The sequence below is a fragment of the Carassius gibelio genome, chromosome B8 (assembly GCF_023724105.1).
Source record: "Carassius gibelio isolate Cgi1373 ecotype wild population from Czech Republic chromosome B8, carGib1.2-hapl.c, whole genome shotgun sequence".
NCBI lineage: Eukaryota > Metazoa > Chordata > Actinopteri > Cypriniformes > Cyprinidae > Carassius > Carassius gibelio.
The window spans coordinates 12459016-12486668 of record NC_068403.1 but is presented as its reverse complement, the minus strand read 5'-3'; the positions used below and the strand labels follow the sequence as shown (position 1 = coordinate 12486668).

Here is a 27653-nt window from a genome sequence, read left to right as displayed (position 1 = left end):
ATGTATGATGTACTTGTTACATCGTAAGAAGAATGGCATCTACGTTAATATTAGTCGGTTTCTTTCTTATTCCGAGGTCCCCGTAGCCACTAGATACAAAGATCAATACTCAGAAACAACCTCTACAGCTCTGAATTTCAGCAGAGACCAGGACAACTAGATGAGCCCCAGAGATAGAACCCCAGTGAAGAACTTGTCCCCTAGACGGCCATTGGGACAATTTTATTTCTCTATTCTGTCACCGATGGAGTTTTGGTTCCTTCCTTCTATGTTCCTTTCCTTGCCTCTGACTTGCTTAGTTGGGGACACTTCATTTCCCACGATATCGTTGACTTGATTGCACAGATAAATAAACATACAGCTTGACCAGCATTCCCCAGTTCCAAAATAAATGACTCCTATGAACTGGTTCTTTTCAGTGGTTTGAAAACATACAGCCTGACTACCAAAATTCTATTCCCAAATGAATGTACTGAAGTGTTGTGGAAGCTGGCTGGGCAACAATATTTGTGGCACCCATCCCAGCTATCTTTGTGCTTCATGCATACACATGCACACACAAATACTCTTAGGAAGGCATCAGTATTATAAGCAGCAGTAATATGATGTGTAATACCGTGTGTTTGGAAAACATCCACCTGCCCATTAGCGGTTCTGTCTGTGAGCTTAATGAAATCTCTAATCAATCCCAAAAAAAGCTCTCAAAATTATGCTCAAAAGGCACTAAATGCCTGGCACAGTCATCTTCCGTTAGATAATTAACCATCACTCTGACCAACTGGCCATTAATGACCTCAGAACAGCTGTTTAGGCCCATTTTAGCAGGACGGACACAGCTCTTGGGATTGTCGCTCTTTAAATACACTCTGTGGTGTGCGCAGGAAGAAAATTTGTTTAAATAGCATACCATGAAAGACTTATTCTTTTTTAAGTGGATGAAAAATGTATTTACACACTTTACATATATACACATTTACTAAAGGGATGTAAAGCCTGGTGTGTGAAATTAAGGGTCAATTCTCTGTAGGTCAGATTAAGACACAGTGAGAGAGTGAGGATGACAGCCAGATCTGACCAGATAATCCAAGAGGGAGAGGTTTAGAAGAAGGGAGAAATTATGTGGTGGTGGGGGGGTGGGGGGGGGGGTAAAGAGAACAGCAGGACAAGAGGAGAATTGTGAATAAGAGGTGAATAAGAGAGCTGCTGCTGGCCATTACACAACCTGAATAAAAATCATCTATGAAAATTAATATGCAAGTGAATCATGGGAGGAAAGGCTGTGATGTCACTCCAGTTATTATGACTCAGTCTTAAATTACAAAGACAGTAAATAAACAAGTGGTGATGGACAGAGCAGTGAAGATTGTGCCATACCCTACAATGACGATGACAAAGTCCAGTAAATTCCAGCCGTTGCGGATGTAGGAGCTCGGGTGCATGACGAGGCCGTACGCAAGGATCTTCAGAAACGTCTCGACAGTGAAGATGATCAAAAACACATATTCAACTTGTTCCTGGAGTGACAAAAAAAGAAAAAGAAAAATGAAAAGGTCAAACACACACATGCACACATCAGACGGAAATTTTAAGTGGTGGCCAAAATTATTAGAACACTAGTGTTTGCACCATCTGAAAAAATGGTTTTACGTTAGTTATTGCTATCTTTTGCTGTATTGTGTCAGTAGGAGATATCCGTTTACATGTCCAAACATTCATTTTGCCATTAATTGTAATAATCCAGTGAGATTCAGACAACAACCAGTGCTCCACACAGAGTTCTGTTTAGTCTGTCTCAGTTTGTTCTGTTTCTTCTTGTTTTTCCAGACAGACTGGATGATGATAAGATCTCTGTGTGGAGCACTGGTTTTTGTCAGACTTCGTGTGCAAACAAAATCTCACTGAATTATTACAATTAATGGTAAAATGAATGTTTGGTAATGTAAACTTATATTTCCTACTGACACACATACAGCCTTTACAACCATTTTTTAGACACACACACATATATATATATATATTTATATAAACTTAATAATTATACAATCTTATATCCAATTATATAAAAGGTTTTAATCATTTTTGTCCTCATTTGTTTATTTGAAATGAATTAAATGACAAATAAAGTTTTAAAACTAAAATATTCCATGTAGTGGCTCAATTAATGTGGTCACAAATCTGACAAGAAAGCTTGAGGCACACAAATCATACCATCAAATCAATATTCAAAAGCAGATGCAATAAAAATATTCATCATATTAATTGTTAACAGTAAAAAATGATGCTTTATATTTAGGCAAGCGTGTGCACTGGTGTGACCTCATGACCTGCTTACAACACTGGTAGTGAGAGAGACAAAAGAGGGCCAGTCCTGAGCTGAGCTGGACTTCAAAATGGGGAATCAAAAGATTACTAATCTGTCATCCTCTCCTTTCTCTCCCTCCCTTTCATTTGCCACTGCTGGCGTATGACAGCAGCCTGTCCAGTGTGGAGGCACACACATACTCCCTCCAAATAAACAAACATATAGAAACAGCAAATTAACCACAAAAAAACCCACACCATCTGTACAAGAGAGAGCACAATACCATATGGACAATAATAACCACACACTGCTCTCCTTGATTTAATGTAAAGTGGCATACAGCATAAACTTGCATTTGCTGGACCGTATGTCTCTGTCTAAAGTATGCAGAAGCTTCAAGCAAACCGACAGGAACAGAACGTCCAATAACTACTTCTGAGACTCTCAACTGCATATTCCCTTTCTTAGATGAGCATGACAGGATTCAAAACCTTTCTTTGGCAGACAAATAAATGCAATTAATTTGCATAAATAATAATAATAAATAATATATGTTTAAATTATATATATATATCTCTGCAGGCTAGGTAAATTAAAAAGTAAAAAGTCATTATTCATTTTTTTTTTGCTTGCCACAACAATGAAATGTCTTTAAATTATCTTATTTTATCTTGGGGACTTTTTTCAGCACATATTGATATGTGCAATTAATCGCAATTAATTAGTCTGCAAATCATGTAATTATTTCAATTAAAACTTGCAGTGGATTAACAGCCCTAGTAATTAGACATACAAGCTTAGAGTGCTGAATGCCTTTGAGTAATGAACCGAAGACAACAAGATGATGGACAGTAAAATATAACAAACAATATGGCAGAGGGAAAGACCAACCGGCTCTGTGAGAGAAGAGACTGACAGCAAACACACACTCATTAAATACATGCCCCCTCCTTTGCACCTGGAATCCAGGATGTGGCTTTAAGCACCAGAACAAAGAGAACAGAGAAAGAGAAGGAACAGAGAAAGAGAAACAGAGAGAGAGAGAGTGGGATGGGGTGATGGGGGAAGGGTGATGAGAGACAGGGGAGGAAGAGTAAGCTGCTTATCAGGACCAAGAGCATTTAGAGCAGCCAAACGAACAGGCAGTTTGTACAATCTCCCCTGACCACCACTCTCTCTGCTCTGTCTTTAAAACCCTCCCTCTCTCTTTCTCTTTTACATCATTTGGGTGTCATGTTATCCTACAAATATACAAAGAGGAAGGCAGTGCAGGTGAATGTGACTGAGCTTGCACTGTGAGCACATCTTTAAATACTTAACTCACATCAAGCATTATTCTGTTTTCCGATTTCAATGCAAACTTGTTTCAGCTGTGGGTGTTATTGGCCCAGTGGACTTTAACTGAAGAGACAGTTAACCTAAATATGAAAATGATGTCATCATTTACTCACCCTAATGAGTCATTTAAAAATTAGATGACTTTCTTTCTACTATGGAACATAAAATCAGAGCGCCTCAATGTCATTTTAAAAAAAAAATGTATTTTCTTTCATGTTCCACAGAAGGTCAAACAGGTTTGGTATAAAATGAAGATGAGTAAAGAAGACAGAATTTTCATTTTTTGGGTGACCTATCCCTTTAAATTATCTTTGAACACACTTTCCCCCTTTAAACTCATTAATTTATGTCGTCCACTAACAATTTCCAACAGTGAACATACTTGTATAACAGTACAATTTTTTTTTGTAATTTGTGATTTTTGAAGGATTGTCACTAAGATTACTTAGAAATGGATCCTAAAAATGTAGCTTTGCTATCACAGGACTAAATGAGTTATTTTAATAAGTTTAATTCAATAGGAATAAATTGTTATTTTCAATTTTGATAATTTCTCACAATATTGCATATAAGCATAAGAGAACATAATTTTTTTAAATTAAACCTAACTTTGAGCTTTGTGTATTGAAATGTAACAATGAAACAAAATAAAAACATGAAATGTAACAACTGCAATGAAAAGAAAGGCTAAATACTATGAACTTCATATCACAGCATATGCTGCTGAGCATTAGCATTAGTCTCAGTGTTACTGAAAAGCACTGTGACTGCAGGAATACCCATAAGCCCTTGTACTTGAATAAATTTGTCATTATTGTTGTTAGCAGAGGGACTAATACCTTTTTTATATATAATTGAAATATATTTTAGCTCTTTTTCTTTATCTATGTTTATTATAAAAATGTATAGTCATCATTAGGTTCCCTTTTGCTAATATTTAAGTTTTTTTTTTTTTTCAAACAAAATGCTTTCAAAGTGGTTGACACAAAGGCTAACTGCATTTACTTAAAACTAAAGCCTATATGCTTACTTTATATATCAAATCTATTATTTTGCTTCCTTGAAACCTTGGAGTTTTTCACTTGATATGTAAATCTAGTCTGAGTGAATATTACAACCCCACAAAAAAAGCTGACTCTGGAAGAAAACACTGTCATTCGTTCACACTCTGATCTTTCATTTGGGTTGCACATTATGTCCTGTTGTGGCTCTTTTGTCACTGCAGTGTCACTTTTCTTACATTTGAATGCAAATTCATCATCTATAAAAAGAAAGTTGTGCTCTGATGGGACAGGCATGAGGCAATGCCCGAGGGGGGTCGTGTTCAGGGTCCTGATCACATGCAACTCCATTGGTCTCCTCTCTCTTATTTCCTCTCTTTCTCTTCCTGTTTCTCTCACACAAGCCTTAGGGAAGATCCCCTCCACTACAGAACTTCACAACACGTCGCGCATTTCAGTACAAATGGGGCGCAGTCATACGCGCCTGTAAACTCGAGATGACAGCGGGACAAACTCTGAGTCTCACATCGCTGATTTGACAAAGTCCAGTGAAAGTGCTAATGTGCTGAGATGTGAAGAAAGGATTACTGGACTTAAACGAAAGGTGTTTCATTTGGTCCGACCCTTGCTGTGAAACAATAGCTAGGGGCGCTTCTCTTTCGTTTACGATTTCTCTCTCATCTCAGTGACCTTTGCATGCCGAAGTGAAGCTATAGTGCGCACAAGCTCATGCAGCCTCGCATTGTTGCATGCCTCACTGCATCCGTGGAGAAAAAAGGCACTTTGTTTCCTCGATGCCACTAACGTGCAAGCAAATTAAAGCCTTGCAGTCTCAGATTCAGGTGCCAACATCACAGGAACACAGCGAGATTTAAACCAAAAATTACAATTTGAAGGGAAAGTTAAACAAAAAGTGAAAATTATGTCACCTTTTACTCATGTCAAAAATATCTCTGTTTTGCCCATAAATGAAAGTCGATGGAGACAAATGTTCAAATGTTTTCTTTTGTGTTTTACAGAAGATATAAAGTCATGCAGGTTTGGAAGAACATGAGTAGTACATGTGTGAGTGAACAATGACAGAATTCTTGATTTTTTGGGGAACTGTGTCTTTAAGAATGGCTGCTGAGTGGATCAAATGTGATGCTGTCTGATGGGATACAATGAGAGGTTGTGAGATGAAGGTGATTACAGAGTAATACCACATCATCAAACAGCAAAAAATAAGGATTTTATCTCAAAATGACACCTGATTTACAAATTGTTATATTCAAAGTACAAAGGTTTTCATTTCTGACACTGGGACAGCAGTAGGACTCCAAATAGTGTGGCTAAAGTGAGTCACATGACAAAACGCTCTTGCTTGAGGACGATTCCCCTATATGTGTGTGTGTGTGTGTGTGTTTCTCTGTTCATTTGTTTGCATTTTCAGAGGGATAACAAAATGCACACTAAACCTTATCAACTGTAGTACGTATTACTTATCTGTCACAATATTGCTGTTTTATTATATCTTTATCACATTTAGATTAAACACATGCATTGGGGAGTAAAAAAACTAAAACAAACCTACCAATTTTAAAAAACTACTGACCCCCCAAAAAGTATGCATAATCACTAATAGTATACAATAGTTTCGTGAAAAAGTTCCATACATTCTTTTTTCATTTGAGTTCTCATGTCTTTTTGTCTAAGCACCCAACACATGTCTCTCTTTGAAATGACTCCACTGTTATCTTTTCTGTTATAATACTTTTCAAATAACACCAGCATTCTGATAGCAGATTAAGATGTCCATTCTGAACATGTTGTTGAAATATTATAAAAAAATAAAGCCACTGTTTTTTCTGTTTAGACACACTGTAAAACTACAGTCAGAATAGACCTTGCTAAGAATTTAACAAAAACCTCTTCAAAGTTTTTTGAGAAAAAGAGCAGAGCACAAATCCAACACGTCTGAAACAGGAAACAACCACCCAGAGAGCTACCAAAAGAAACAGCAGAATGAGACCAGAAAAGACCAGCTAGGACAAACCACTAGAAAAGAAATGGATATTACGTAATACATAAACACACACGCTTCTGACTGCACCTGAGATCCATAACACACCTCCCAAATGGGTCAGCAGGAATTTGGTCAGCGCTCCGTTCCCGGGCACCATCCCAATATATCTGATTATGAAACAACACCTGGGAAGGGAAACACCTTTTCGATCTCTCTGGTGGTTATTACAACTTTTACCTTACAGTATACAATTTTACAAACCATATCTCATGGTGAAGTTGGGGGTGAAACTGAGCTTTTCCATAAGGTTCAATAAAATACACTAAAGGAGCTTTACTACTGAAGGAGCAATACTGAAGGAACGTACCACTAATGTTTGCAAAAAAACCTAAGCTGATCTGAAATTCACAACACACCAATTTCACAGTCTCAGAGAAAGCAATACTTACTAGGTCATGGTTGGTGGCATTCGAGTCGTCTTCGGGAAAAGGCTTGGAGACCCCCAGAGCAACACAGTTAGCAAAGATGGCCAGAAGAATAAAGATGTCAAATGGTCTGGAGTCATATGTTAAGGTAAATGTGATCTTATTACAGTGCCATTACATTCTACAGGCATTATTTAGCAAGTTCTACAACAGATAGACGTAAACCATTTGAAAGCGTGGAAGTAGTAGTTTAAGCTATGTTTTCTGTCATTGACTAAGTTGTAATGGATACTTCCACTCTACAAGGTGAAGAGCGGCCCTGCGGATAGGGTTGTTTAATTTAAGGCAGAAAAGAGCTCTGGGCGCGCGTTGGACTTGGTTGGAGCCCTGGACCTGCTTCTTCACATGCTGACTCTTCTTCTTCTGCGTTCCATTGGAGCTGGTGGTGGAGTTGAGCGTTTCCGTACGGTTCATCTTCGGCTGTTCATTTTCCTCCCACTCGTCTTTTTCATCCTCGTTGCCTTCATTGCCCTCTCCACCTCCCTTCTCCTCCTCCTCCTCCTCTTCTGCTTCGCCACCACCCTCCTCTTCCTCTTTGGAGTACCCATTCCCTAAAGACAGAGGTTTAGTCACTTAATGAAGGGTCAAGGATGACACACCAAACAACCAGTCTCTGAACAAAAATGAACTAATGCACTGGCAATGAGTGGCAAGGGCGCATTAAATTGATCAAAAGTAACAGTAAAGACGTTTGCAAGGTTACAAAAGATTTGTTTCAATCAAATGCTGAACCTCTGAACTTTCTACTCATCAAAAAAGCTCCACGAAAATCATGGTTTTCACCCAAATATTAAGCAGCACGGTTTTCAACATTGATAATGATAAGAAATCAGCATATTAGTATGATTTCTGAAGGATCATATGACAGTGAACCCTGGAGTAACCCTGAGGAACCCTATAACAGGAATAAATTACATTTTAAAGTGCATTAAAAATAGAAACAAAATTGTTTTTTTTTAATTGTATTATATTACTGTTTTAACTCTATTTTTGATCAAATATATGCAGCCTCAGCGAGCATCAGAGACTTCAAAAACACGAAAAATTCTTAGCAACCCCAAACCTTTAAACTTTAAAGTTCACTTTAAAGCACCAATAAGAACATACATAAAGCAAACGTGCTATTTTAGAACTGTCGGTAGAGTTCCCTATAAAAGTGAACCTCTAAAAAATGTCCTGTTGCCTGTCTTGTCCTGAGATGTGAAAAAGCATCAAACAGCCAATCGAATTGTGTGAACTTTTCATTGAGTGTCGACAGAAATGACTTTTTAATTTTTTTCTGCTCACTTGCATGCATTGCTTACATTTTCCTCCATTTTCCATAGCATTGTCTATCTTAACAGTTGCTACAAGTGTTCCTCATCATTTGGACACAGGAAAGGAGTGAGTGATAGAGAGCAAAGTAACTAAAAACTATGAAATTCCAATGACTCTGGTCATATTAAAGAGGGTGAGCAAGATAAAGAAGACAAAGCTTTCTAATCTGCCACAGTCTCTGATGAACGTGAGGCCTCTGCACTAGGTGAAGAGAACCACACAGTAACAGCTGTGACCTACTTCCCACTGTGAGAGGGGGTGCAGAGCGGGATTCTGGGCCAGCGGTTTCATATGTGAGTACCTGTGGATTCATGATGTTAGCCTCTAGCAAAGCTAGCTGACAGCTAACAGAGAGAGTCATGGGTAGGGGGAGGGGCAAGAGGACACTGTGCAGATAGCGAATTATAACTTCATTATATGCATAAGACCTCAGTGAGACCGAAGGGAATCCTATCAGCCAGAGATAACAGCAATCTGTACTTTCATTGAACATTTAAAATGGGCAGGCAGGAGAGAGAAATAAACTCCTGTGTGAGGTCTGTAAAGTGAACTGCTGTGCTGCGCTGATAAAACACCCACCAATTGGAAATTGAGGGTCCAATTTACCACATCATTAAAAGAAGGTATTATGAAAAATGAGTTTTGGTTTTAATTTTCTCTGTGTAACCCTTACTATGACGGCTAACATAAGCCAACAGGCTCTCTTCTACTTTAAAGACAGGTTTTTTGGGTTTTAAATCATGTTATTATATTTGCTGCATGTCCATTTCACCCAGGAGTAAATTTGAAATTTGAAGTAATGAAATGTACATAAACAAGTTGTTATCGATGTCTATTTCTGAACATAATGAATAAACAAAACTGACCTCAAACACATGAACCTGTCATTTAATTTACGTTCGTAATTTAATAACACAACAGTGAACTGCAACTCCTATGGTTGTGTGGCTGTGGATACTGAGACAATTTTATGATTCTTATGAAGATTAAACATTAATTAAGCTTTCTTTCTTTGTTTGGCAGTTTGTATGGCCTTAACCAAAAAAAAATGTATGAATAAATAAATATGCATTATTTTTCACCAATTTAAGGGCATTGCAAATTGCTACATAGGTTAATACTTTTGCATATTATTTTATTTATCATAATGGAGTGACCTAAATTGTTAGAAACATGTGCAAAGAGACACATGTAGCAACTCTCATGTGCAGACTTGTTTCTAAAGCAGAAGGATTTGGTTCTTGAGATAGTTAGGGATCAAAGATTAGAGGCCCATTTAATCAAACTTACTACCAGCAGAATATTCATTTGCCATCTCCAGAGGCCCTGCATTACACTCTACTATATGCATTAATTTGCAGTGTTGGGGTTACTTGGCTATGATGGAAGTCAAATAATATCTGCAATTTCAGGTTGCCTGCTATAAGAAATTCATCATAAAGCGCATGTGCAGGTTGTGCACTGAAAATGACCCTGTGGCGGTGAAACATCTGGTGCTGCAAACAAGAAAAATAAATTGGAAAAATAAATTCATAATTTGAGCTCAAGGCTCAAAACCTTCATCTTTCATTATAATTAACATGTATAACATTTTGTGTTCCTGTAATTAGTACAATGGTCAATTATTTTGACTGATGAGGTGCAGTTACTATTTCACATGGTTTAAATGATTATTTTAACAAAAAATAAATAAATAAATAAATTCAGTAAAAAATGCCTTTATATAAATGTGTGTGTGTGCGCGCGCGTGCGCGTGTGTGGTGTGTGTGTATGTGTAAATGTATTTTTAAATAGAAGTGAAATAATAAAAAATGTATAATATTTATCAACACCATATCTACAATTATACAATTTTACAGCAAATTGCTATCAAAATACAGTTTTTAAGTAACCTATCCACAAGTTAACATAGAGGTATTCCCAAAATTCCCGCATAAACCATCATATCAGTGTTGCATTTTAGTTTTAAAAAAGTGATTTTCTTATTATTTTTGCTGAGTTATTTTCATTGGGTGTTTTATATTATAGGCTATTCTGTTATTTAGTTAGCGTTTAGTACATTGTTTTTACGTCATGTCAGGCGTTTTATTTTATTTTTTTGTTTAAAACACTCAATTCTTCATACACCAAAGCCTTAAATGTTAAGTTAAACTGAAACTGAAATAAAATTACTGCTTCATTTAGACACGGACACAAGTTTACGCAGCGATTTGTAAAAAAGTTGATATTTGACAACTTAAACGGCGGGTACACAAAGTATGTGAATATATAAAAACTAAATTGTCTTATGCATTAACTGATAAAATAAAACTTACTTTTTCGGTTCTCCTCATACATGTCGGATTGTCACTTTGACCTCATTGGAGCAGAATGCATGATCCTGACGACAGATTCTTCACTCACATTTTTGAGGCATAGTTCCAAAATGAGCTTTTTCAATGAATGCGTTAAGTTTTCCAGTTGTGCAGTCCCGGAGCTGTATCCAAAGATGCTGCCAGTCACCTCCTAAAGGCGTTTCATTGTGAATCAAATTAGTTGTTTTCGGTTCTAAAAATGAACTTTGAGGGCGACAAAAAGAAAAAAATACTAGACGTTGATAATTAAAGCGCACCCTCTGTTCTCTATCTGTCTCCGCAGTTAAGCCATCAATTCAGGATTAAAGAAAAAAATGAATCGTTTAAAGGGACAGGCAGCCTAGAAACTTATTAAAGGGAAGGATATTGGGCAAACGATTTTATGGAGCGTCGACGGAAAATGTGGGCGAGTCTTTGCTCATTTTCTAACCCAACGGGTCAGTCTACACACATACACAGACGAGCGCGTGAGCGCACTCGCGCTGTGTCTCCGCGTCTCCGAGCGCTCTTGTGCGCTTTTGCATGTAGGATGTGTGCGCACGGCAGATCACAATTCAGTTCTACTAATTCTATCTTTTTTAATATAAAGGTTCACAGAGAACTATAGCCTAAATCATAAAACAAAATGTATTTGGGAAAAAATGTGCCATTTCCACATTGGAATGTTTTGTACAATATGGCCTATGCCATAGAATTTGTGTGTGTGTGTGTGTGTGGGGGGGGGGGGGGGGGCACTAAATGCATTTACTAAACATAAACTGGAATTGTAAAATACCTAGAACCTTCTGTATGTCTTTCAGAGACAAGTCTGAACAGTGATCAGCCAAGCAAGCCTAGGGAAGAGGATACCTGCACTTGAACATTAAAATCAGCTAGAATTCCTTCTGACATTCCCATAACATATCTAAGTCTAAGTCTCTGTAATCCCCGCACACATGTACCACTTCAAAACATATTTGATTCAATGCAAATCAGGCACCTTATTTCCCGAAACATATATTTGCATGTTAAAATGAACTGAAAAGGCTTAGGTAACTCTTACCTTCAGACATAATTAATAATTTTGCATCACTTCCTATAGAAGCACAGTTGTGTCACCTAAGTCTCCTTTTTAATGGTGAATCCCTATTAATGTAACATACAAACAACCATAATGCAGTTTACAATTACAATGTTTTTTTTAAATGTTCCATCTTATGATGGTCTCTCAGACAGTGCTATCAGTTATTCACCATTCAGCAGACGTTTGTCACCCAGAGGGATGTAGAGTACACTAATTGCAGAGTCAGTCTCCCTGGAGTAACAGTGGGTTAAGTGCACTGCTCAAGGGCAATGCCCCCGTTTGAAGACACTATGATGTCCTTTTTGCTTCACTACTATTGATGTCCAAGTGCAAATTATCTTATTCCTCAAGTCTTATGCCTAGTCAAGGTCACGCTTTCAAAAATGTAAAATATAATAAACTCAAAAACAAAATACATCTGAATAGTGAAAGCAAAACAAACAGAGGGCTCTCTCTGTGTCTGATTATGGGTGAGAAAATGCTTTATTAATTTATTCAAAATTTTTGGCACGACCATACTAAATGTATACTTTCTTTACTGAAATAAACAGAGGGATAAACCAGTCTACTATAGACTGCTACAAATGCTTGTTAAAATGGACACATAAAAATGGACAGTTATTGCCCTCTAGTGGTTACGCTCTCAGCTCTCAGCAAGATGACATCATAAAATATGTTAATGAAACAAAGTGCATGTGGCATTTGAAAGATTACCTCATAATCTGATAATATGTCAAATGCCATTTTACGTAAATAATTTTCTTAAACTGTTTAAACTCCAAGACTCTCATCAGTATTCAGCTTTCTTAACTAATATGGTTTCAGCTTTCAAAAAACATTCCCTTAAATCACCTTGTTTTAATAATGTTTACATCTTTCCTGATTTTTATTCTCATGTGATATCATATAACATATGATAACACTGAAGAAAATGATAGGTCTTTATTTTCCTCATCACTCTCATTTAAAACCCTCCTTCACATGCTCTCGCCTATTTATCTGCTATCGTGTTCTGAAGAGAAGAATTACTTTGATTTATCTCTCTGTCTTCACACAGCATCCCTCTTTCTTGCTTTCTCTTTTTTATATCTCCCTCGATTTCTCTTTTTGTCTTGAGTGAGTGCCATGGTGTGCTCTGTTAGATTAGAGCTCAGTGGAGATGAATATGTGTAACATGGTATAAAAGCAGGGTTTTGCATTTTAATGTCAGTGATTTGACCTGCAAATTTTAACATTAGATTCACTACTTACTTTTACATTTTTATTTATTTTTACATTTTTTCATCTAGGGTCATGAACATGCTGTGGTACAGTATGTGCATACAAAATGATGATGTTTTCATTGCTAAATGCAACTTCACTGAACTGATATTACAACTTTTTCAATGTATATTTTGTTATGTCATATTTTGTTTCTTAACAACAACTCTAAGAGTATTTATACATGTATATTTATGCTTTTGGCAGACACTTGTATCCAGAGAAACTGACACTGCATTGAAGCTGTGCATTTTTATCAGCTCATGCTCAGTCAGCTTGTAATTTGAGCCTATATGAATTTGATACTGCAAACAATGTTTGATCTTCAGAAAAAATGCAAACAACTTCTTTTTAAAATGTACTTTTTTTCAGGAATAAAAAAATATTTACAAAACTGTAAATAATATTCACACTAAAAAAAATCATATGTTCTCATGATTACTTTGCGTTGTGTGAGAAGCTTTTGTTTTTTGTGTGTGGTAAATTTAGTAAGGGTAAAGACCCCAATAAGGGTCAGTTTGACACTGAGCATCTAGATATTGAACCTAATAAAACTGCTAACAGAAAGTATATTTGAATAATAAACTATGGACTTAATTGTGTGTATAAATCTGAGTAATGTGTTCTGTGTTCTGTGTTTGTGTGTGTGTGTGTGTTTGTTTGTTCCCGTGTACAGTCCTGTACTAAAGGGTGCACTGGGATTGCGGTAAGCAGGCACTTCTGTACTAAAACTGAGCCATAGTCAGCACTTTCTTAGGTGCTTCATTGACTTTAACCCCCAGCCAAACACATACACAAGTGTGACACTGCAACAGGCATTCCATCATCCCCTCTGTAATGAAGAGAATGTCTTGTTAATTGCCCCTTGTTGTTTATAATACAAAAGGGCTGTATAAAACACTCAGTTGTTTCTTTCCAAGCAGCTCGATGCAATTTTCTATTAACTCTCGTTAATATCTTATAATGCATTTTATGAGGCAGTTGAACGTCTTGGAAAATGATCTAGCCAAAGATGATGTCTTGCTTGGGGTGGGTGGTGCTTGCGGGTTGCATGCGCTACTGGCACTGTATCCAAGATACCCACACAGTTTCCTTGGTAACCGGAGAGAGCACATGGATAAAGTGTGCGCATTAGTTAATGATGCTTACGACACTTCTTCCCTTTTTCATCCAAAACATTGGTGTAATTTTTGAGATTACAGTAGTGTGTATGCTGGGGTTTAAAAGACAAGCGTCACACATATGTACTGTAACGTCACGGACCTTGCGATTGTCTTTAGTAAGAGTTTGCGCCGACGTCATAACGAACCGTAAACAGTGAACGTTTTCCGCTGATGTCAGCTGAAACGGACGCATTAGATCAGCAAGACGCTGCTGCAGCACGCAGACCACCGAGAGTGTCACCCACCTACAGGCTTATCGACGTAATGAGAGAAAAATAAAAAACAATAGCTACAGTCTTTCATTGGGTGTTACAGTTACAAATACAGCACTTTTAGAAATGCAGTTACACATTTTCATTTTCCGGCAGTAAAATTCCGTTTACATAGTTTCAAGGCTTTTTGCACTATAATATTTTTTAAATCAGATATTCTTAACTGTTAAAATTAAGTAAATATGCCAAATAATTGATAAACTGAATAGAAGCCTACATTTAAAATTACTTTTTAATTAGTTATCTTTAGTGATAGTTTAGGCTATTTCTATTTAATTGTGATATTTAACTTTTAGGGCATTCCCAGAATTCCATGTGGGAACCACAGAATCTTATATATATATATATATATATATATATATATATATATATATATATATATATATATATATATATATATATACATATATATATATATATATTATGTGTGTCTTATGATATTTCGTTCATGTTTATAGTATGCATTTGCGCTGCTATGCTTCAAACTAGAAATAAATGAATAAACAAACAAACAAAAATAAATAAAAAATAAAATTGCAGTGCATAAACCCTTTTGCCTTTAACTGGCCAAAGGTTAAAAAAATAAAATATGACATGTTACATACATAATATAACTCAAGTAAAAGTTTTATAACCCTGTGACCAAGAATAAAAATGTACAATTAGTGTTTGCTATTTAACACTTCGTCCATTAATTTTCTTTGCACTTGTTGAAACTAAACGAACATTCAGATATTTTCACCAAAATAAATACATTTTAATACTCGCCTTGTGTCTTTGATCAGAACGTTCGCATGCGTAATGAGAGGCACGCAGTCTTATTCATTATCAATTCAAATACATCTTGATTGAAGTATTTGGGTGAGGAGTCACGGCGCGTTCATGTATTCCCAGTCTCGCTCAGCGCTGTCCAATCACCTCCATCCATAGGCGGTCCGATCCGGCCCTGTTTCACACAGCGTTCCCTCCCCGTCCCTGCCTCCTCCTCCTCTCCTCCCCTCCGCTTGGCTGCCTTATCATCGCTTCCTTATTGCCAAACTGCAAAGACAGGGCTGTACTGAATGCAGCGTAATTTTGACCCATGTTCCATTAGCTGAGCGGCCCTGAGGGCACGAGCTTCCGCGCGGGGCTGTAATGCTACACTGTCCTCCCTCTCCGGCCAGTTCATCCTCAGCAGCGCAGAGCTATGGACCTCAAACCGTAGTGCTCTTCCAACACAGCGTATCTGCAGTCACCTGCGACTCCAATAGGCAATCAATATTGATAGAGTATTTTTAAGGATTACAGCCATAAGGCAATACGTCGCGGGGGGAAGGCTGGAATTATGAAGGTATGTCACAGACCGCCGCATTATCGCTTGGCTGACCATCCGATACTACTGCCATATGCTTTTGTCCATTCATTTCTGTAGGTGTACCGCGCGAATTCTATTATGTCCTTGCGTGGCGACTGGTGCCAAGGGAGCCACTTTGCCTTTGCAGCATTTAACGCCGTGCGCGCTCCCCTTGTCAGCTGCTTTGTTTGTTTCAAATATCTCCATCACATCTTCAACCTCGATTCGTTTCAAGTCGGCATGTGCTACTCGTTCCTGTCTTTAATAAAATATGTTCGCGTGAAAGCGCCTCTCAGACAACAATAGCAGTACATTAGCGCGAATGCGTTAGTGAACTGTTGGTCCACGTAGTAAAAAGAACGGCCTCACGCACTCTTGTTTGGAGACAACGTAACCCTGTCAGGTTTAAATGAATATGGGTGTTTTTCTCTAAGTGTGTGAGAGACACAGAAAGTGTTGAGTGTGTAAAGCGAGAGCGAGCAGGTGCTGAGAAAATGTGTCAGACCAGTTGCGACTCGCCGTGCTGTGGGTTTGCAGTGATGTGAGATGAGATGTGGGATTCATAGTCCACTCTGCTGGTAAATAATGACCATTGCAGTCATTGGCTACAGCATGCAGCCCCCCTCGGCACCATCATAACCCTCCACAGCGTTTATGGCCACACTCATAGACATATCAGTGTGTTTTATTAGGGTTGTGAGATCTCAACGCATTTTATGAGAAGGAATGGAAGTTACTTGTGTTTGTCCGCTGAGCATCTGTGAGGGAATTTGGCAGGGCATGTGTCATTCAGTAAACAATCCAATGTTAAACAGAATTAGGAGGAGATTTATTGTGAAGTATGTTTGCACACACTCACGCATAATGGTCTCGAAGCTTCCGATACAAAAAAAAAAATAAAAAAAAATGAGTCAAATAACTTTTGTAGACAATGTATTATTATCTAGCAAATAATACATTGAGATACAATTATGCAAGGGAATTTGAATAAGGAAGGAACAGAATGTAAATATTTACAAAAAATGTACATCAATGTCTTGGATAATGATTAACGTAAAACTAAAAAAAACCTTTGTTACTTGAAATAAAATAAACATTAACTGAAATAAAATAAAAAATAGTAATACTTTCTTATTGAGTATGTACACAATATTTGATGTACTAAAATAACTCAAAATAAAAACAAAAATTATAAAGAAATACGTAAAAAAAAACTAATAAATGACAAACACACAAAACAAAAATGACAATGAAAATAACGAAAATATAAAAAAAACTACTGTGTAACTATAATAGTAACTATATGATAGTAAATGTTGCATAAAATAACATTGGTCCATAGATCAGTAGACTGCAGTCATCACATGCTTACTCAAATGTTTACACTGATAAAAGTATTAGTACATATATTCACATTATCACACACATTAAGCACATTTTCATCATTTTGAATATGATAAAGTATGTTACAATGACAATCACTGACCATTTTGCCATGCTACTGCTGCAGAACTGCCTCCCTCTGTCACTCTTCTGTATCTCACTCTATCTTTCCCCCAGGCTACACCGTTTCATACCTCTCCTCTCCTGTCCTCTGCTATCCCCGTTACATTTACTTGTTACTATCATAAAGCTGCTAGCATGAAGGTTATGGACTTAAGTCAACAGCCAATAGTGTCATTATGCAAATTAGCCTGTGCAGGTGTGCATTCTGGGATTTTATATGTATGAGCATGTGTTCATTTCTAGAATACATATTTGACTTGCATGTAACATGTCAATTTGGAGTGAAAAGACACTTTCAGTGGTTTAAAAGTGATGAGTAGCTGGAATTGTTCCATTTGATCTTGGGATTTGTAGTCCCAAACTAATGTGACTTGAATCATGTTGGAATTACGTCTAGTGTGACCTCTTTTAACTGAAGAGGTTGGTTCTGGGTTCCAGATTGTTTGTTTTTATTGAGGAGAAACCTTGACTGCTGATGTGGAGAAATGACAAACCCCATGGCTCTTCATCGTCCATGATGCTTTAATGATTCAGCACATAACAGCAGACTGATGTACCTGGGGCTCTTTACACAGGAGCAAGATACCGCAGAGAGATTTTAAACATGTCTCTGAGTGATTCGATATTAGTTGGGTCTGATTTGTGGAAGTTAGAGTTTTATTTGGCTGTACTTCTTCCATCTAAAAGAACTTCTGTAGACATTTTCATGCTAGGTCAAGCTGGTCTTTCTAAAGGAATCCTGCTACAACTGATTTGCTGGTTTTAGTTTAAGATGGCCAGACCAGATGTAAAGTGCTGCAATCCCATCTGAAACCAGGCAACAGACCAACCTGGAAGACTAAATAAGATGAGCAAACCAAGTGAGGCTTTATTCCAGAGCAGAAGTGGGTGATGATGTGTAGTCTTGTGTTTCTCTAATTTGGGAGCTCACGTTAATGTTCATTTCTACAGTACAATGAGATCAAGACATACCATAATGATTTGCTTCAGAGAGGGAACACGGGGGAGAAATCAAATTTCATTCTTTTCTGATCTTAAGGCTTGTTCCACAGCATGAACAGTAATTGACATTAAGAGTTGCTGCATTAGATGTCGACAAAATCTCAAACAGCAGTGGATCTGAGCACCATCCACAAAACTTTGATTTACATCTCTCTTCTTGGCCCCGTTACATCTGGACCTTTAGTTTTCAATTAAACCTGTTCTCGATTTGAGCATGTTCATCAACTCACCTGAAGACCCAGCAGGAATGATCTTCTCTCTGCACTTCATCTTTGGAGGCACAGACTTCCTCAGAGTTAATGAGAAGATCCAATGTGTTTCAGGCAGGGTGAGACTGAGAGCCCTTACCTTAGGTTTGAAGTCACATTTTGAAAACTGTAAGTGATAAGTTTTCTACATTCCACTTTTGCTCTTGTGTATTAATCCAGCATTCACTTAAAACTTGCCATTATGCACTAGACATACTGTTGTTCATTAACACTACTAGACAAAAGTTTGGAATAATTAAAAATAATTGTTTTCTAAAGAAGTCCCTTATGCTCACCAAGGCTGCATTTATTTTTAACAAATTAGTAAAACTTCTCTATTCAAATATATTTTATTCCTGTAATGGAAAATCAGAATTTTCAGCAGCCAGGCTTCATTGTCACTTGATCACTCAGAAAGCTTTCTAATATGATGATTTAGTGCTCAAAAACATTTCTTATTGTTAAAAATGTGGAAAAATGCTTATGCTGCAATACTTTTGTTTCTGACACATCTTTTGATCTAATAAATGCAGCCTCTCTGAATGTAAAAGACTTTTTATTGGCAGTTAAGTTGCTTTGGATAAAAATATCTGCTAAATTAATAAATATAAGATAGTCATGTTGCATAATTGCTATATCAAATATTTCCTGATACCGTTCATGCAAATGTAGCTGGCTGGGACTTTGAAATGCATCCGTTGCATTAGAAGCATTATTTCTATGCAAGTCTGTCTTAAATGCTCTTGACTGGTATGAAAAATACAAACAGTTCTTTTGTTTGGGGTTATGAGTTTTTATTCATAAGTAGGATGGGGTGGCAGTTTTGGGCACCTTTCCAAAGTACTTAATCAATTATTCTCAACATCTCAGCAGCCCATGAAGACCCAGCATGCATATGTAATGCGGAGGATGCAAGCGGGATTTGATCAGAGAGGGAAAGGGCTTTAGATCTTGATAAAATACACAGATGTCACACAACTTGAAGAAACTTGCCTCGTATGGCAGTGTATGTCTGTGCCACATAAAACATCATCCCAGATGGATGCCAGAAACATAGCGAACAAAGTGGTAGACAAGATCCAGATGCATATTTAAAGCTAAGTTATATATTAATCCTGTATCCTAAGTGCTGAGTCTTATTTTACCTGCTTGAGAGGTTTTCCGACAAACTGTGCACTCTCTCATATCACATTCACACAGTACTGTTTGTGTGTGCTCAAGTGAGGTGCGAACACACTGCGGCAGGTTGGATGGACTTTGATACCGGGCATTTGAAGTGCTCACGCCACTGTTTGCTTTAAGTTTTTAAGGTGACTCGCTCTGCTATTTCTCCACAGCTCCAGGCAGAGTCTGGAAAACCTGGAGTTATAACTTTCTTTCTCTTTGTGAGGTAATGGAAAAGACCTGCAGCACCGGAATGCACGGTCTCCTCTCCTCCCTTCCTCGAGTTTACTGCAATGGTGTTGCTGTAACTATGAAACTCTGTTAGTATTGTCCATGTAAAGACTCAGTACCCCCACCCTCGCTGATGCATATCAGATGATGCATTAACTAATGTGTGATCTTTGCACTGCAGGCTTGTAATCAGAAACTCTGAAGTGTGTTATATAATTTTTAGATGATTTGTGTTTTATTTTTGCTTGTATTTTTGTGTCTTTAGCTTCTGATTCATGTCTATAGAGACTATATGAGTCGCTATATGGCTAAGCAACAGGGAGACACATGCGGAGAAAGAGAGAGAGGGCCTTCTGCAGCCAACCCTGATGCGTATTTGGCAGATCCTCTGAGATACTGATTCGTTATATATTTTTTCTACTTTACCATCTTTAGTGGAAAGCTTAAGACGATGTTGCTGGTAAAAATGTGTAAATTTGCAGTAGTAGAATCATTGACACCTGAAATAGATCGATGCATTTTTAATGAGCCCGTGTAAATTGTGTTTGTGGATGGAATCACCCCCCACTGCGTTTTGACCATCTGTTTGCTTGTTTTGTTTCAATTTGGAGACTCGTTTCATGTGTTTAGCTTGTGGAATACCACTGGGACTCGCATAAATGTGTCTGTGAAGGCCCCTGCCTCTCATTTTGTGCCTGTTAGAAGAGTTATGGGACATATATTCTCATTCTGTATGTATCTGAATTTGTGCTGTGTTTTATCCTTTTTGTTTTGGTTAAAGTGGAATATGTCTTCAAATCTACATGCAGAGACATATTCAGTTGTGTCTTGTTTACTTAGTTAATATACAGTACACTACCGTTCAAATGTTTGGGATTGGTTTGATTTTTAAAAGAAGTCTCTTGCTCATCAAGTCTGCACTTATTTGATCAAAAATACAGCAAAAACTAAAATATTGTAAAATATTATTATATATAATATATATATTTTAAAATGTAACTTTTTATTACTGTGATAGCAAAGCTGAATTTTCAGGAGCCATTACTTTCGTCTTCAGCGTCACATGATCCTTTAGTAATCCATGGAAACTTTTTTTCTGCATTCTTGAATGAATTGAAAGTTCAAAAGAACAGTAGGGATGCACGATAATTATCAGCCGATATTCAATATGCATCTTGTCAGTAATGCCAAACCGTGATCCTATTTTGTGCAGCTTGTCAGTGAACAACAGCTCTGTGTAGTAATTGCTGCTCCATGTTAAAAACACACGGCATTAATGACAAGATGCACATTAAATATCAGTCATGAAAATGAAACTTACATTTTAATATAGACCGTCACGGAATTTGTCAAAGTTAGCATAAATTAATCAAATCAAATCTCCATATATGGACCAGTATCTGTAAATGTTTAGCCGCAAAAGTTGGTTGAAATATGAATCCTGCATGACAAGACTAATTGATACATTTACTGTCAGTATTGTGGTTTAAATGCATATTTTAATATGATTTTCTGTCACTATAACCAATAAACCAATATCATGACATTCATTATATGACGCACATTATATGAAAATTATCTGACATTATTCATGTGCAATTAACCTATTTTGAAAACCAAAATAGGTTGGTTACCCTGAATATTTTTTAAACTATATTTTTGTGTGAAGACTCTGATCTCTAGGCAACCCTATAGAAAAAAAAGCCTAGTTTAAGGTGGTCTTCTGACCTGTCCAAACTTGTCTTCAGTTGGTTTAGCTGAGTGGTCAGTGAAAAGTGCTTCAAATCAAAACCTGACCATGCTGGGAAATCAGCTAAGCCCAACAAACCATCTAAGGCTTGTTTAATGTTTATTTTTTATTTATTTATTTTTTTAGCAGATAAATCTCCTTTTAATTTTTGCAGACACAAATTGAACATGTTTTCCTCTTTCTTTTTCTTTCAGCGCGGTCAACATGTCTAAGGCCACTGTAAAGAAGCTGCACTGGCGCTCAAAAGTGCAGGAGAGCTTCGTCCCACTGGGCGGAGCCTCAGGAGAGCTTGGTGTGGCCATAGGAGGTGGTGCAGATTATGGAGAGTTCCCATTTGTCACAGCAGCACCTGGGGGTGGAGCCACTGTTGGTGACATCATCCTAGAAATCGGCGGTACACCTGTCCTGGGATTGACCTTGGGAGATGTGAGAGGGGTCCTAAACTCATGTCCACATCCAATTCGGATCAAAACCGTATCACCAGGTACTCTGTTTATCAGTTAGAATAAATTGACTGGTGTATGATTAGGCACTGTAAGTTATAAGTTATAAGAGAATAACAGCCTTGTGCACTGATCCAGCTCCTACTTTGCATGAGATAAGATAAGGTCCATGGAATTCAAGAGAAGAATTCCTGAATATTCTTTTGAAAAAGATTATCATTTCCTCACTATCATGTCATTTTAAACCTCAATGACTATCTTTTATGGAAAAAAAAAATTATGAAGAATATTCTGACCTTTTTTCTTTAATATAATAAAACTGAAAGGGGACTAAGGCTGTCAAACTACAAATTGAGAGAGAAAGATTCCAAAAAAATACTATAAAATTGGTCATTAAATTTGTGCGCTATATTCTTTATGAGTGCGTGAGTCCAGTTCATAAACAAATTCTAAACTGATTCAAAGGAAAGGTCTGAAAAAAAAAAAATCATCAATCGAACATTGGTATTTCTCTCATGATCAAGGAGAGATAGAACCTGTGTCAAGGTATCAGTCCATATTGACTTTAATCTTAAAGCTTTTTTATTGGTCCAGAAAACTTGGAATTTAGTACAAACGTGGTATGGACTACTTTTATGCTATTTTTAATGGTGAATTTTGTTATTTTGGACAACAATTGTGCTCTCAGTCTCTTTTTTTCTTTTCATTATACTGGAAAGTGAGGTCAGGATATTCTTAAGAAGTTCACTTTTTGTTATCCACGGAAGAAAGAAAACTAAGTCTGAGCGTGAGTAAATGTTGACAGAATGTTCTTTTTAGGTGAACTATGCTATCTCATTGGAGGTCCTCTGACCCACTGTGATCTCTCTGAAGATATCAGTAATTTTCTGGTTCATGGGTCACCTCCGCCTGGGGTTAAACCTGTGACCCTTATGGTTCTAGCCCAGGCCTTTCCTGCCAAAGCTGCTACACACCATATCATGTTATTTTGGGAGGTTTTGTCTGCATTTTGTGGCACTTCTTAAATTAAATACTTGGGTTGTGTGAGAGCTTTATATCTGCTGACAACATATAGCCCTGAGTAGGTCACAGTGTTGACATGTCACCCGCTAGTGTCATTCTGCCAGAGGATTGTATTATCCTAATCTAACCTGCCTGAATACGTCACTTCAAGATGCTCCATGGGGATTTGATTTCCTATATTCATATCTATCTTCTACACAAGGAAGTGTTAAGAATTCTAAGTTGCTCTTGACACCATAAATTAATGCTTAATTAAGGTATTTTAGTCTCTCAGATTTGTCAGCACAATGTTGCGAACAACTGTAACAAAAATGTCAAATAATGCTTTCTTATGTGAGGAAAAAAGCTTAAAGCATCTAAAAGAATCTATCTAAAACTATCACTGATGGTTTTTAAGGATTGAATGGTTAAGCATAGCAACTTAGCTGCTTGGTTTAGTAACTAGAATTTTTGGAAGTAGAATAGGCCTAGTTATTTATGGAAATTACAAAAGTAGAAACTGGCTGAAATAGAATACTACTTTAAAAATGTTTTTGTAAAATACATCTGCTAAATTAATGATACACTAGCTTACAAAGATTTAGGGTCAGTAAGAATTTAAGAATTAAGTTACTCAGGATTTCTAATAAATGTTCTTTTGAGTATTTTTTTAATTAATAATAAGACATATTAGACATTATTCTAAGGGATCATGTCACACTGAAGACCAGAGTAATGGCTGCTTACTCATCTTTGCCATCAAATAAAAAGTTACATTTTAACATTTTAATATACATTAAAACAGGTATTGTAATAACTCACAATATTACTGTTTTTGATCAAATAATTGAAGCCTGCATAGAGTACAGTATAGAGAACTTCAAAAGCATTAAAATGTTTTAATGACCCCAAGTTTTGAATATTTTTGCACATTTACACCATGTTTGTACACACATTTACAAATTACAACCAGGTGCAAGGCAACAATTTCCAACTAAGTGATTATTTATTTATTTATTTTGACTCTGTCCACCACCACTTAGAAGTGGAAATGCTGTGTGATGTAACATATCTCAGCCAATCAGAAAAGTTGATGAATAAGAAGCATAAAACGCATACCACATAATGTAGCTTTATAATATCTGTTTTGTTCCTTCAGTTGGCATCATTTTTATCTTTCCTCATTGAACTTCAGGGGTCTTTCCAATGTTTCGGAACCTGTATAATGTTTACCTCATTGGCTCTTGCTCCAGTGAGTTTCTGATGACATAAAAATTACTGACAAAATGTAGTATTGCTTGTTGCTGTTGTGATTAGTTCAGACAGAAACTCATATTATTCTAACTCTCTTGAATTAAACAGTATTGTTCTTAATACAGTAACATCATGTATAAGATCCTGATAAGCAATACAGTACCTACGCCAGGTCTCCACCTTCCCACAGTTCAGTGTCAGACATTAAGTGGATGTGATATCCTGCACTATATTACTTAACCTCTCCGGAACTCTGCCCTGGTCGGCCCGATTGATCGCTGTCAGCTTGGGGTGGGTGGAGCCCCGTTTTGGCGCGTAACGGGGCGGGCAATCCCCATCCACAATGTATAAAGATCATCAATATCCAGCGTGAAAGGAAGCTGGCTGTCATCTAAGGTCATAACGCACTTTAAAAAATGAATAGATCAGTGGGAAATGACTCATGCTACCTTTCCCACGAGTCCTTGAGGAGTCCATGTGTTGAGATTGTGTGCGGAAAGGACCACCGGATTATATTAAGTGCAAAAATCAATACAGAGAAGCCGAGCGGGGAGGATAGGTCCTCGTTAGGTGCTCCGCAGTGCTTGTTTGTGACAACAGCGCGCTGACCTTAGAGACTCCTGCAGTTGCAGTGCAGTCTCTGCATGTGTGTGAGGTCTGAGGTGCTACTGTGGTAACCCGGGGTGTGTGGTATTAGGATTGAAATCAGGGCGAGAGTTTTACCCATATCATTTTTTAAGGTGCATTTTAGCTTGTTTATTTTCAGAACAACGTCTTTGACCGTTTCACTTTGCCAGTGCACCTTTTTTCTTATATTTCCATGGTGACAGCAGTGTTCCGTTTGTGAGTTTGGCAACAGTGGTTTCAAATCTCTCCGTCTCATTCTTGCTCATGTGTTCTGTTTGTAATCTGTAGGCTCGACTCTCTGTAAGGATCTGAGACTTTACCTGAGCAAGTGTTTTACACCTGGATCCATGGACAGCCAACTCCAACAGGTCATACGAGAGAACCTCTACCTGCGCGCCGTGCCCTGTGAGTGACACACACCTGTAATTCAGTAATACACGGGTCTTTAACACAAGATGTCAAACTAACTTTGGAGAAAAAAAGATGAAAATGTGAGTTAAATGTCCAGTTGTTAAAGGTATTATGTTTATTTGCTGACTGTCAAGACAAAAGTACTCACTTCATCTGGTAAACTCTAATCTCAGTTTACACAATTTTGGGAATAAAGGCAAAAACATTTTTTTAATCATGATCAAAGTCATGCTTACACGTGCTTTCGAGGATAATATAATCACTGGATTTGTCCATGTTTGTCATTAAAGGTGCACAATGGATTTATTCAGGCTTCACGGAAAATCCGATTTTCTTTTTCTTTTAATAAATGTTTTTATACTGTCTGTTTAAACTGTAACTAACAGTAACTGACTTGCGTACTGTAGGTTCACCATGCATGATACTTTAGAGGTACAGTAGATGATGTGTCATATTAAGTTTAGCACTACAGACAACTGAATAAAATACATTATTTTAATCTGATTTCAACTGCTTAAATAAGTGGTTTTGATTAGGTTTATACAAATACTATTTGAGTTTTTTGTGTTTCGTCGTCTAGTTCAAGAAATAAAAGAGTGAAATTAATGGACGAGATTTGTTTAAACTTTTTGCATTCATTTTTGCACATACAAAACTCAAATTTTCTATTATTGTCCATAAAACTCTTCATAGACGCCCAATCCATTATTTAACAAAATGCATATGGACCAGACCTCCGCTTTTTAGTCATACAGTAGGTCTAGCTACACCAGATTATACAATATGTAAAATGACTCCCTGCTGCTTCTTTCTGTCCACCAGAAAAAGGTTGAAGACCCTGCAGTAAAACAACTGCATTGAAAAAAAACATGAAAAAGATGCTAAAATACATCAGCAAGCAAAAGCATGCATGCAATCTCATGCTTTGATGCTCTCAGAGACTGTAAACAAATCCAGTTTACAATCATGTCAAGCCTCATGTGGAGTCAAAGGTTCAGTCACTTTGAGGCAATGCAATGCACTTTAACCATTGCCATGGCAACTGTCATCAAATGTCACAGCAGTGCGCTCATTGTGAATGGCAGTGTTTCATATTTTGCCTCGGCAACAAAACTGCAACTATTTTCAGAAATGATTGCATGTTTTATTAATGTATAGCTCCTTCTGGCCCCTTTAAAACATCAGGCACCCGTTCACCATAACAGCTGATGAATTTAATCCGACTTGCATGATTCAAATTTCACCTATTTCCTGCTCTTGAATCCCAAAGCTGCACATTTGTCTTTGTCTCCAGCTTGAGGTACCCTGCTGTGCCTTTCAGTGCTCCTGTGCATGCATATACGCATAAATGCGTCAGCACCCAAACACAGACCCATTCTGGCATGCTTGTGAATGTAGACATAAGTACACTCATATCTGTGCACCCATTCACACTGTAGGTTCAGTTACATAGCCTGTCTACTCGAAAAAAGACACGTTTATTCATCCCATCATTATTTTGACATGATAAAGCAGCTCATTTTACTGTCACTTCTCTGAAGAGATTCCAGGCAATTAGAAGACTGTAAGATGCTCCTCTTATCTGTTCTTTTAGGATAAAATAGCACAGGTGTGTCAGTATAAATGTACACTGCTATGTTTAACCAGGTGCTGAACGTCATGCTAAATAGTTAGCATGAGGTTGCATTGGGGCTTTTAGAGTCAACATGAAGTCGGCATGATTTACTTTTCTAAAACACGTTCCTGGTCTTATTTTGTGTAATTCATCAGTACAGTACATGTTATTCCCAAAGAAAAGAAAACGTTTCTTCATAATCTTTCATCAAGAGGGAATAACTTGCTCAGCTGTACTTTCCAGCTGACATCTCGGATCGCTATATTTCAACCCCAACCACCTGGCTCTGTTAGGAAAATTTACGCCTGCTTTTCACAATCCAATCGGTTTCTTATGGATACATTTTTTCGCTGCCTAATATCCAGACTCAGAAATGTCATGTTACGAATGTAAAAAGCCCTCAATGTCAAAATCCTTAATGTCTCATTCTACACATTTAGAGATTCATTTCAGAGTGAATGTATATTCAAGTTTGTTGCATTAAAATGCCATTATTTCAAAAGAAAA

At 37.3% G+C, this 27653-nt stretch overlaps 2 protein-coding genes across 4 annotated transcripts in view; one reads left to right on the top strand and one right to left on the bottom strand.

Moving 5' to 3' along the window:
• cacna1fb (calcium channel, voltage-dependent, L type, alpha 1F subunit) overlaps positions 1-11066 on the bottom strand; it is a 38866-nt gene extending 27800 nt beyond the window's left edge. The window contains exons 1-4 of the mRNA XM_052564322.1: positions 10764-11066; positions 7364-7682; positions 7096-7201; positions 1375-1514 (exon numbers count right to left, since the gene is read on the bottom strand). Of these exons, the coding sequence (XP_052420282.1) occupies positions 1375-1514; positions 7096-7201; positions 7364-7682; positions 10764-10785 (587 nt within the window). The 5' untranslated portion in view covers positions 10786-11066. The remainder of the gene's footprint in view (positions 1-1374; positions 1515-7095; positions 7202-7363; positions 7683-10763) is intronic.
• A 4518-nt stretch (positions 11067-15584) lies between these two features.
• The window catches only part of magixa (MAGI family member, X-linked a), a 41724-nt gene continuing 29655 nt past the window's right edge, over positions 15585-27653 (top strand). For all 3 annotated transcript variants that reach the window (XM_052563804.1, XM_052563803.1, XM_052563805.1), the window contains exons 1-3: positions 15585-15890; positions 21989-22278; positions 25409-25525. In XM_052563804.1, the coding sequence (XP_052419764.1) occupies positions 21999-22278; positions 25409-25525 (397 nt within the window). In that variant the 5' untranslated portion in view covers positions 15585-15890; positions 21989-21998. The remainder of the gene's footprint in view (positions 15891-21988; positions 22279-25408; positions 25526-27653) is intronic.